Below are 11,896 nucleotides of genomic sequence, written 5' to 3'. Positions count from 1 at the left end.
AAAACAACGAAATTTTTTTATAGATATGTGTATTGCGGATAAATGATCACTAGAGCTCTATTACATTTTCTGGTGATTCAAAGCATGGTGCAGAAGTCATGTAAAGAAGGTATTTCATTGGTGAAATTTTAAAAGAAAATTGGTGAACCATTAATTGATGTTAGCTAAAGTGCAGTGGAAAAATTAATCGGGCTGATCGACAGTCCATTCGTGGGAATTTTGAATGTTTTACTTGGCCAATTAAGCAGCCGGTGGCGCAAGGAATCTTTTGCGCAGAGGTGCAGCTGGAGTCGCTGCAACTGCCGGACGCCAATTTTGGACTTGGGGTTGTTGATTGTGAACAGCAGGTCTAATAATAACCGGCTTCCATTGTTGGGTAGGTGAAATGTTGGGTTGGCGAGGATGGTAGAAGGGAAGACGGGCGGCGGATTGCTGAGGTTGTTGCAGGTGAGAAATTGGACGGTGGTTGCCGGTGTCAATTTCATTGGTTTCATCATCCTCAGAGATGAAGAACTGGATCAATTGCTCGGAATTATGGGGGCAAGTTGAGTAAACACGAGCGCAGATCTGATTGGGACGACCCTGGTTAGAGGCACCAAGTTGAGCAGCTCTGTAATACATTTCCTTCGGGGTACCTTGGTCCTCTTCACTCAATGGGGGTAGCGGATAACTGAGAAGCATATTAAAGAATAAAATTAGATTTTCTAATTGAACTATTTAAATCAAAATCAATTACCCGAAAATGTCTTGTAAAATAAGCTCGTCATCAGTGCGACTTCCTTGGGGCTTCTGGTAGACTTCACACATCAAACGGCGACCGCAAGATTGCTCGTCAAATTGGGCAGCCATGTAGAGGTAAGCGTGTCCATTGGTACGAGCAGCTTCAATTTCCCGTCTAAGTTCCTCGGGTGATTCGTCGGAGAAGTCTTCCTCGCTGTCTTCCACTTCTTCGCTGTCGTTTCGCTCTTCCACGTCGCGTTTCTTACGGCCATCGTATCCTCCATAACCGTTATGGCTGCCGCCTTGCGGGTACGATTGCTGAGCTGGAGCCGAATGAACTGGAGCGTAAGACTGGGCAGGTGGAGCACGAAGGTAGATTGGTTCGGAATAAGGAGCTGGGGCGCCGTAGGAAGGTGGTGGCGGAGGCTGGATGTGGCCATAAGCAGGTGGAGCGTAGTATGCCGGTGCGTCGTACTCTTCACCGCTTGAACTTTGTCCTGGCTTCAGGAGCGATCCTGCGAGTCCGAGAGCCAATCCCAAACCTGTTCCTTTCAAAGCGCCTTTGAGCAAACCGCCAAGGAAGAGCAGAGCAAGTGGAGCCTTCAATCCAATCAAACCTTTGGTGATCAAGGCGAATTTAAGGGCCAACACCTTAGCCAAGATGACAGCTTTGCCACCGAGCAAAATCAGAGGAATCTTGAGCAACAATTTGCCAAGAACGGCTTTGAGTAAAAGCTTTTTAAGGGCCAGCAGGGCGAAAGGTTTTCCGAGTAGAAGGGCGAGTTTGATTTTGGCTAGGACTACCAAAAGTAGCGGCTTGAGTAGAATAGCCTTGAATTTGAGACCGAGACCCAGTCGAGAAGAAGCGACGTCCGTTCCAACAGCTTGCTGTCCGTAAGGTTCATCTGGTCCATCAAGTCCCTTCTGGATAATAGTTCTCAGGTTCAAACCGGGTTGTTGTTGGCTGCTGTAGCTTGGCTGGAAGTTGATTGCCGACACCAGGCAAATCAACATGAGAAATGACATCATGGAACGCATTTTCTTTTACCTGTAATAAGATATCAGCAAAATTATTAGTAATGAATTACAAAAGTTATAACAAAATAAGAAAAATGTATTCCTACTTATTTAGTCACTTAAGGTCCTTTGTAGAAATGGCAAAAGAGAATCACGCTAAGTTGAGCTGGATGGAAAATCACTGGTGATTGTTGGAGCTGCTGTTGTTCACCTAAACTGAAGAAGGAAGAACAGCTTGTGATACTATTTCCTGTTCTTTCGTCGCATTTTATACGAACAACTGGGCCCTTTCAGTTTTACATTGATGGCTGCTGATCGTATTATTCTTTCACTTGTATTTTATGGATTTCCACTTTCTTGCTTTAATAGAGGGCGGCTAGGGGGTGACACACAAAACGGCACGAATAATAACTGTCACGCGTTTCACTTGTCTGTTGCAAGATCGCCCGCTTAGCTCCCAGACACCATCAAAGAGAAATGAGAAAAGGAGCAATAATTCGCTTTCGTCAATTGCTCTCGAATTCCGAATTTTTCCCGAATAAAAACCGTTTCAGAACACAGTCTCGGACTATATCGTGTTCTAGGCTAACGGATCACATGTTGAACTGCCAATGCAATCGAGAGTCACCGGACCAAATCAAATTATTTACGATTCCAGTCGAAGATCAAACACGTCAACTCAAAAATTCAAGATGACCTCGATAGTCTCGTTTTGTCTAATTTTTTGGCAGAACTCCCCTAGAAAGGCAATTGGGGGATAACTACATTGCGCAATGACATCGAAAATCATGGAGATTCTGATCTTTTTAATATCGGTAGAATTATGGAAATAACAATTGTCCATTTGAATTTCCCAAACAACTTAATGTCATTTAAATTCTACACGAATTTTTCTTTGAGGGAACGATATGGCTGACATTATTTCATTTTTCAAAGCAATTAAAATAATTACTAAAATGTGAATCGCCACAACGCAAGGAAGCGATTCCGTGGTTGGTCAGTGGCACATTTTGATTTGTTTCAGATTATTTAAAGACAATGATTTTTGTAAGCGATATCATCAACGGAAGCGCCCGAATGGCTTTTATCAAATAGTGTGTAGTCTTGTTTGGAATTTAGGTCGGAATGGTGGGTCGGCAAATATTCCGGAAAAACCAAAATGATTTTATTGGATTTTATTGCGATGGCCGTTTCCTGAACTGTGACAACGTCGTAATTCGACCACACACGTATTAGTTTCGTACAATTGTGTATTGCACATTCCGGGTATCATAGTACATAATTAAACTTCATTTGTTTGAAAAAAACATTTTCATAGATTCATCTGAATGAAAAACAAAATTGTATGTCAAGTGATAAATCAGCTCGGGCTGATCGACAGTCCATGCAATGGAATGTATATTGTCATATGATGGCTTCCGTGTTTGGCCATTTAGGCAGCTGGTGCCGTGATAAATCTTTTGCGCAGAGGTGCAACCGGAGTTACAGCAACTGTTGGTCGCCTAACTTGCTCTTGGGTCGGCTTAGTTGTTTGGGGTTGTGGTTTACTAACAGCAGGCCTGACAACAGCCGGCTTCCATTGTTGGGCAGGTGAAATGTTGGGTTGGCGAGGATGGTAGAAGGGAAGACGGGCGGCGGATTGCTTGGGAGGCTGCAGATGAGAAACTGGGCGGTTATCCGAATCAATTTCATTGGTTTCGACATCCTCGCTGACGAAGAAGTGGATCAGCTGCTCGGCATTGTGAGGGCAAGTTGCATAAACACGGGCGCAGATCTGACTGTTGGGACGGCCTTGGTGGGAGGTACCAAGTTGAGCAGCTCTGTAATACATTTCCTTCGGGGTACCTTGGTCTTCTTCACTCAATGGGGCCAGTGGATAACTGTGAATAAGTTAAAGAATAAAATCACATTTTCTGATTGAACTATTTGAATCAAAATCAATTACCCGAAAATGTCTTGTAAAATAAGCTCGTCATCGGTGCGACTTCCTTGGGGTTTCTGGTAGACTTCACACATCAATCGGCGACCGCAAGATTGTTCGTCAAATTGGGCAGCCATGTAGAGATAAGCGTTGGCATTGGTGCGAGCTGCTTCAAATTCCAGTTTAAGATCCTCGGGTGATTCGTCGGTTAAGTCTTCCTCACTGTCTTCCACTTCTTCTTCGCTGTCATCTTCATCATTTCGTCTTCCAGCATTGCGCTTCTTGCGGCCAATATCGTAGCCTCCGCCCACTCCGGAATATTCTGAAATAACTGCATCATAACTTTGCGAGTACAATGGATCGGGTGATGAGTAAACAGGAGCGGGAGCGCTGGAATAGGAAGCAGGTGCGCTGTAATAGGAAGCAGGTGCGCTGTAATAGGAAGGAGCGCCGTATGAAGGAGGAGGAGGTGCTGGAAGGGCGTAGTAGTGTTCGTCGTATTCATCTTCAGCGCTGGAACCATGGTCATTCAGCTTCAGCAAACCTCCGGCAATCGCCAATCCCAAACCTGTTCCTTTTAGAGCGCCTTTCAGGAAACCACCGAGGAAGAGCAGGACGAGCGGGGCTTTCAAGCCGATCAATCCTTTGGCGATCAACGCAAACTTAAGGGCCAGCACCTTGGCTATCAAAGCTTTGCCGCCGAGCAGAATCAGAGGAATCTTGAGCAACAGTTTGCCAAGAACGACGTCAAGTAAAAGCTTTTTAAGGGTCAACAAGACCAAAGGTTTGCCAAATAGAAGAGCGAGCTTGATTTTCGCTAGGGCCACCAGAAGGAGCGGCTTGAGGAGAACAGCTTTGATGCCCAGACCAAATTTCCTTGAAGATATGACGTCTGTTCCGCCAAAATGTTTGCCGTGATGTCCATCAAAAAGATTTTTCAATTTGAAACCGGATGTCCGAGTGTTGCTACTGCTGCTCGGCTGAAAATGTACGGCTGATACCAAGCAGATCAGCATAAGAATCGACAGAGTGAAACGCATTTTCCTTGATCTGCAAACAGACAATACATCAAATTTTAGCTCATTTGAAAGAACTATTTAACTTTAAATTCATACCTTTTTAGTGTTCGAAATTCGGGACCCAAAATTTGAGTAACTGTTGGAAAAAAAAACGCTGAGCCTTGAAGTTAAAACAGAAGCGAGCAGATGTGATTGAGATACTTCAACTGATGAAGCAATGACTGCAAGTGATGTCCTTCCTCCTCCATCCGTCACATTTTATAGGAAATCTCCAGCTGCGTTCAATTTTACATTGATTACCGATCTTTCTCCCGCAGATTTTTATTGCCTTTCATCGTCGTTTTGTTTCGTTTAACCTCTTCCCACTTTCTACGTGTTCAATTGCAAGTTGACACACAAAGCGTAGAGAGTCAAATGTCGCGTTTCACTTGTCTTCTTTCTCACCTTCCGGACACTATCAAAGAGAAATGATCACACATTAGTATTAGAACAATTCAGTCTGGTAAATTACTTTATTTCCTTTCATCTTTCTCTTTCCAGTTTTACCTTCCTAGTATCAAATCACGCAGGCCTATACAATCACAGTTGTTGCTAGACTCCCGTTTTCATCGCCATAAAAGCCACAAGGCATTGTAGGAGAAAGAGCTTGGAGTATGACGGCTGTTGCAAATGATAACACTAGGGCAATTGCAAAGATTTCGGTCACGTCTTTTTAGACTGCGATTCTTTGAATGGAATAAAACAATTTATGTTTAGAAATTTCACTTTTTACACACATAGGAAAATTTAGAATGTGTCACATTTCCTACCTAAACACCAACCCTAAAATTCAAATTTAATGGAATGATTCGATTTTACCGTAGAGGAACTTTGGCCAAAATCATCAATTACTCACGGCGTATTTAGTCGGATAATACATTATTGTACCTGCCACTCTCACCAGTCTAGGATTTCAAACCCACCCTCGAAAAAAATTGATGGTTACATTAATCACTATAAGAGAAAATTTCACTATTCGTTCGACGGAGAAAGAGAAAACGTTTGTTCCAATTTTCGCCACGCATTCCAGATTTACCGGCCTATGTAGTGGCAATTACTATTGTTTTCAAAAGACATTTCTCCGTCATAAAAACGTTTGGATATTTTTGGACTTTGTACGAGTGTAATTGGCAGTCATAACTTTTCTTACGAACCTACCTATCAATACTTTGGATCACGACGTTCTAAAATCGGTTTTCATTTTCCTATTCAAGTCAAATAATTTGTATGGAATGTTGCAATTATTGCCCAGACTAAAATGTTGCGGATTTCCGCGGACACATTTGATTGTGTTATTTAAATAACCTTTTTTTTTAACTTTACAAGAACCCCACGATTGCCATCCATAAACGCTGAATAATTTAAAAACCACCCCATATTCACGTCAATTAAATACTTCGTTCAAAGCTATTACCCTTACCAATAATTAGTCATTATTTTTTATGCAACGCAATTTTATTACCAATTATACATCCAACATGAAGTTTCAGTCACATTTTTCAAGTAGTCGGTTAGACACCACATCTGAAATTAAGGAAAAACTAATTAGACGTGGCAATCAAGTAAAACACTTACATGGCATATTTTGTAACGTCTCAGAGTAACTATGACAGAACATCAGAGGTAAGAAAGTAAAATACTAGAACAGTATCAAACTAATTTATCCAGCCTAGTGCAATCGAGTTGACATCATGGAGTATAACAAAGCAATAAGATGACAACACTGGTTATACCTTTCCAAGTTGGGAACCCTGAACTTTCGACGTAACGCAGCTTACAGATACCACCTGAAAACAAAGAATGATAATTTTTTATCATACCAGTTTAATAAAAGACTTATAACTCATTAAAAACGTAATCAGTAAATGACAAGATGTCTTATGCATCAAGATATCAGATGACACGCACGAATGAACATCATTTTAAACCGAAACACCTAAGGAAACGGAATCAAATTACTTACTTTCCAGACTGGAGCTCGAGTAGTGTGTAGTACCATAGTTACATCAACCTGCTGAAGAAATTGTCCTTCATTAATAAGTGAACAATTATACAAGTATTTTATATCAATATTTAAGCATCAGATAACGATTGGTGGTCTATTTTGTCGTCATACAATCATAAGTAAATTTATTATGGAATATTTACCATTAATTATGATGCATCACATGGGAGTAATCCTTAACTTGCTCAAATACGAAATCGAGGTCAAAGCCCTGGAGTAACAAGCCTCAATACCTACAGAAAATTGAAAAATTATTAAATTAAGGAAAACTAAAACATAATGATAATTCTTGAAGCCATTTCAGATTTGCAAAATTTATCTTCCTCAACATCAGATGACCTATGCTAGTGAATCATCATAAAACCCCACGGCACACCAATTTTAGAACCAACATTACCTAAATTGCAGATAAAAAAAGACTGCAATCAGGGCTGCAACCAAGTTACAGCAAGAGGATATCTGCGAGGAAAACTTCATTAACATGATTTCATTTGCAAACAGTGATAGTTACAAATTAAAAATTTCATTTAGAGCTAATACATGATTCCTCCATGATATTTCAGGATATATTTTAAATCATTATGGTTGGACACAAAAAAGGGGTGTTCAACCCAACTCACCTCCAAATCGGTACCATGGCTCTACACAGTGGGTAAACAGTGATAGGTGATAGAGGTGTGCAATCACGACCTGAAACAAATTTAAAATATATTAAAATGGGAAATAGGCCAATGATTGTAACACAAAGCTAGAACTGATCATCAGATAGGAGCGAAAGACTATAATGCAAAATGTCTTCACTAGCATTAAGATTAAATTTTATCATCACGAATACTAGTATATAATATAGCCAACTTTAAAATTTTCACCTACATTTTAAGAGTAGAAAATGCATGTAGACAAATCATTTTGTAGATTTTTTGGATACATTTCAAATTTACGACACCAACCACGCGACCACGCTGTTTTCTCAAAAATCTGTAGAACCAGAAGGTAAATTTACCGTAAATTTTATCACATAGAATTTAATGTAGATAAAACAAAATTTGAATGTAATAACCAATATTATGAAACAAAGCCAAATACCAGAAATATTTTTGAACATAAATTTAAATTTGACCAAATAAACTACTTACCAAGGCAGAAGGCAGTGAGAGTGAGAATGGATCATAAAAAAATTTTCTGAGCAGAAGAAAATTCTATTTCTACCCTTCCCACAATCCCACCCCAACCCCATATCATTTACAGCGGTGGCAAATTTTCAAAATCTTGCTTAAATTACATTTAATTTTTTAATAAAAATTTGTTAAAATATAATTTACCGCTGATTGGTTGATTGCCATCAGTAAATGAAACTCGAACTCTATCACATGACAAGCTTTAAATCAATTATTGGCGCAAAAAAATTCTGAGACTTATTTGGCCGATATCGATTCCGCGGTTCCGCCGGATTCCGCCTCGTCCGATTGGCTTCCGCAGGTTTTTAACCTATGTTCTATACATTTGCGACCTTTCATATTTAAGTAAATGGCACAATAACATAATATTTATTTCTGCACGGCAGTATGAATGGAATCTAAATGCATGTTTGAATTATAAGATTTTTGTCCGTTCTAAAGGTACAGGCTATAATCTCAAACTAGTCGTGAAACTCGTATGTCTTATCTTTAACAGCCGTTCTTTCCTTTCTGCAGAATTGAAGGAAAAGATCATCACAATAAGTCAATGACGCAATCGCCCACCAACCAACGTCCGCATCGCAATTCCATAACACTTTCTCTGTACCTTTTTTTATTATTATTAACGTATAACTGACAGTTACGAGACCTGGGGGTTGGACTAACAGCTCCATAACAAGCACGTCGAATAACCAAAAGATTAAATTAATTGAAATTCACCAATCACTCGATTTTATTATCTTTTCCTTTGCCAATCATTATTTTTTTTTGATCAATCAATACATGGTCATGGGAGCTGGTGCACCAAAGAATAATTTCCAAGACGCTGGGAATTTCCAGCCCGGGGCATCATTGGCCATTGGTACGAAGTTTAGCCACCGGTTGAAATGACCCGTCACCAGCAAAACTCCCGGTATATTGTCACCCTCGGCGCAAAATATAAGAAGAGTTACCAGAGGGACATTCATTTCGCCACTGCAGAATAAAAGGGAAAACTTCAGTTATAAAACGTAATCGAAACGGATTGAATAAACACGTCTACCATAATTTATTCAGAAGACTAGTATATCCTCCACCGGGGAAGAAAAGGATATCTTCATTGCCTTCCTTCCAAACCGAACGTCGGGTCTCCAGGGCAGGCCACTGCAGAGTCCTATAGTTCAATCAATACTTTTAGAATACAATTATTGATCTTGATTTTATCTCTCCGCAATTTACTTTAATTCGTTTTCAATAGACGAGTTGACAGCTGAAGTCACAGTGTAGCGGAATGGAGATCCGGTGAGTTGGGAATCAACTCGTTCGTAGTTGTGGAGGCTGGACAGCAGAATAGTCTTGACAAAAGCGCATTTCTTGATCCAGTCCACTAACTGGGACAAGAAATCGGCACAAAATTCCTTTTGGGAGTAATAAATGAATTAGCTGGTTAAAACCTTTACATTAATAATAATTTCAATGAGTTACCTTAATCAAAAGACCACGAATCTGTAGAATAACCAGTTTCTTTTCTTTGCTGATGTATACTGAAATTTTAGCGAAAATTAGATGCCATTCAGTCAAAAATTTAATATCAATTAAATTACATTCTGCTGCTGTCATGAGGCCTTGTTCCCGTATTTCATCATAAGGATCACTGCCAACTACGGGTACGAATACGGGGTGATCCAATTTGGCTAGCTTGTCACAGTGCAGGGAGCTGATGAGCAAGTCCACCGAGAGCTGGCCGATGTTGCCGACTGAAACGGCCGGCTGAAAAATCAGAAAACCAATTTAATGATGCAATAAAATCCAAAAAATACTCAAACTATGAAATTCAATTAGAAAAAAGACGAAAAAAGATGTAGGTGTGACTTTATTGGCTGGGCTACTGAAAGGCGCCTACTCACGGGCGCGATCCCACTACTGCCCGACACGGGAACTTTTGGCTGCTCGGTTTCCCTCCTGGCCCGATTCGCTCCTCCTTAGATAACCTGGATCTGCCGGATTACTCCAACCGATCCATGTTGATGCCAAGCTTAGTGCGGACACCTGTTCAACGCAAGCGACGATCCAGCAGGACTCCCAGCCTCAAGCCATCCACTACACCAAGCCTCCCAGAAGCAGGATTACAGGTACGCGCCACATACCCAGCTGAGAGACTAGCACTTTTGGAGCATGTCATTTGGGTGACGGGTTTGAAAGGAATAATTTTTCACGAATCATTCACTACGTTTGACTAGCAAGTTTGTATGCGGAAATTTTAGTTTACTTTACGCATTTAGTGAAATTGAGTTAAGTTGTACTTTTGACAGTTCTCTTATCACAATTCTAATAATGGCCGCCAGGTGGCTCCTTTTTTCAAACTCGATTTTTACTTCAAAAATAATAATTCTTTCCAGTTATTCAAGTCTATCGATTAAGAAAATAACATTGTTGTTCCCTGAATGCAATTTACCCACTAAAAATTTAAGTCAATGTCGTAACTGCTTTGACATGAATCACTCGTCTTTCCAATACGCAATTCCCCTGTTCGAATTTTTCGGCCGAGTTCGAGATCTGCCTTTAATCAATCCACCTTGCACGAAATTACCAATATGAAGGTGTAATCTTGAAGTGAAGACCATTCCAGTGATTTATTCTTCAGAAAGACAAACATTTTCTTGACCACGGATTGCAAACGTGTTAAACTTGGTAAACTTGAAAGCCACAAATGACTGGCGGAATCTTTGCAAAAAGCGTCTGCTGTATTTTTACCGACGTCACCCCAGTTTCAATTTCCACCGCTAGGTGGCTTATAACTCAATTAATCTCTCCCGTAGTTGCCTTGTTGATACGACATTTGCGTGAATGGGGTATAACTGAATAACTGAATGATCGGGTTCAGCGAGTTTCTAGTCGGTTGAAGAAGGAATTTCTAAAATTACAGCAATTAAACAAACATAATTCTCTCTCCTAGCGACTTTCCTCCCTCCTTGGAATAAGTGGGTGGGTGGTCATAAAAAAAAAGAAATAAATTTGGAAAAAAAATAAAAAAATAAACTAAAAATGAAATCCACCTGTCATGTCATCACGGTCTCTGCCCTCCTCCTCCTCCTCCCACAATTGTATTGTTGGGTAAAAACAGAACATGTAGGTTAGGGTTCCTCTCTCTCATTCTCCCTTCAAAAACAAAATGAAATATTACCCCCCGACACAATGAGATAAGAATTTTCCGTTTTTCTCTTTTTATTTTTCAGTCCCATTTACCAATGACAAAGCAAAATAGTTCAAATGATTTTGTGAAAGATTTTTATGCGCCTAAACTTGCAAAAATTCCCCAAAACAAATTTCTCCGCGCTGCAACGACTTTGCGGTTCACGTGAAATTCAACCGACGATGAGAAACGGAGCGCGGGCTGATTTTAAAAAAGACGAAATAATCTCGTGAGCAACCAGCGCGCTCAGCGATCAATCAAAAAAGATTTCGCTGCATCTCAGCAGCCCTGCTAATAATAATATTATGGCTAACCATATGTAGGGTACGGCGCTTGTGTATAATGAGGTGAATCTTCCACCGCAATGTGATGAGGTACGATACTGAGCTCATCTGCCGACCGCTATCCGGCCGGCATTTTTCCTATATATACCGTGGCGTGTGCAACAACATCAAAAAGATGAAATATGTCGGTTATCCGACGTGCTCTGCTGATCCATCCCATTTGGCTCCCCTCGCAACTGACAGTTAGATATACTACCCACTGCCTATGTGTACACGTGAATGACTGTTGTTACGTTTTTAAAACCTCCCAGCAGCACAGCAGCAGGTAAATCTTCTCTTCAACCAACTCCAGTTTCCGTGTCGTCCTACTTCTTTGGCGTCCAATTCCTATCGTCTCATTGTGCTCTTAAGATGTCCGCAACAACAACAACATTACTGTGATGCCCTCCTCCTCCATCTCGGGTGGTTGAACTTGGCTAATCCGAGTCGCGAAAAAAAAAAATACCGACGGAAATAACCGTTGGATGTTGTGTACAGATCA

The 11,896-nt window shown here is 40.6% G+C and overlaps 3 protein-coding genes across 5 annotated transcripts; all 3 read right to left on the bottom strand.

The window, feature by feature from the left end:
- Positions 1-12: 12 nt before the first annotated feature.
- On the bottom strand, positions 13-2,133 carry LOC124205526. Its single transcript, XM_046602972.1, has 3 exons — positions 1,845-2,133; positions 737-1,768; positions 13-670 (listed from the first exon to the last, which is right to left on the bottom strand). Exons 2-3 carry the CDS (start codon positions 1,756-1,758, stop codon positions 241-243), a joined length of 1,452 nt encoding a protein of 483 aa, XP_046458928.1. The 5' UTR covers positions 1,759-1,768; positions 1,845-2,133; the 3' UTR covers positions 13-240.
- Positions 2,134-2,969: 836 nt separating this feature from the next.
- LOC124205525 lies at positions 2,970-7,960 on the bottom strand. Of its 3 annotated transcripts, none has more exons than XM_046602970.1 (12): positions 7,858-7,960; positions 7,595-7,699; positions 7,342-7,411; positions 7,119-7,180; positions 6,865-6,954; positions 6,680-6,730; positions 6,450-6,503; positions 6,179-6,240; positions 5,224-5,402; positions 4,774-5,131; positions 3,683-4,708; positions 2,970-3,617 (listed from the first exon to the last, which is right to left on the bottom strand). In XM_046602970.1, exons 11-12 carry the CDS (start codon positions 4,696-4,698, stop codon positions 3,170-3,172), a joined length of 1,464 nt encoding a protein of 487 aa, XP_046458926.1. In that variant the 5' UTR covers positions 4,699-4,708; positions 4,774-5,131; positions 5,224-5,402; positions 6,179-6,240; positions 6,450-6,503; positions 6,680-6,730; positions 6,865-6,954; positions 7,119-7,180; positions 7,342-7,411; positions 7,595-7,699; positions 7,858-7,960; the 3' UTR covers positions 2,970-3,169. The 3 variants fall into 3 exon arrangements, with proteins under 3 accessions (XP_046458926.1, XP_046458925.1, XP_046458927.1); XM_046602969.1 differs by having other exon boundaries at positions 5,224-5,355; XM_046602971.1 differs by lacking the exons at positions 6,179-6,240; positions 6,450-6,503; positions 6,680-6,730; ... (3 more) ...; positions 7,595-7,699; positions 7,858-7,960 and having other exon boundaries at positions 5,224-5,586.
- Positions 7,961-8,614: 654 nt separating this feature from the next.
- Positions 8,615-10,627, bottom strand: LOC124205527 (proteasome assembly chaperone 2-like). Its single transcript, XM_046602973.1, has 6 exons — positions 10,469-10,627; positions 9,483-9,648; positions 9,364-9,422; positions 9,118-9,296; positions 8,942-9,052; positions 8,615-8,874 (listed from the first exon to the last, which is right to left on the bottom strand). Exons 1-6 carry the CDS (start codon positions 10,532-10,534, stop codon positions 8,676-8,678), a joined length of 780 nt encoding a protein of 259 aa, XP_046458929.1. The 5' UTR covers positions 10,535-10,627; the 3' UTR covers positions 8,615-8,675.
- Between the last annotated feature and the right edge of the window lie 1,269 nt (positions 10,628-11,896).

This window comes from Daphnia pulex, chromosome 10 (assembly GCF_021134715.1).
Source record: "Daphnia pulex isolate KAP4 chromosome 10, ASM2113471v1".
In the NCBI taxonomy this organism is placed as follows: Eukaryota; Metazoa; Arthropoda; class Branchiopoda; order Diplostraca; family Daphniidae; genus Daphnia; species Daphnia pulex.
The sequence above is the reverse complement of the archived record's forward strand: the minus strand, read 5'-3'. Positions and strand labels throughout refer to the sequence as shown.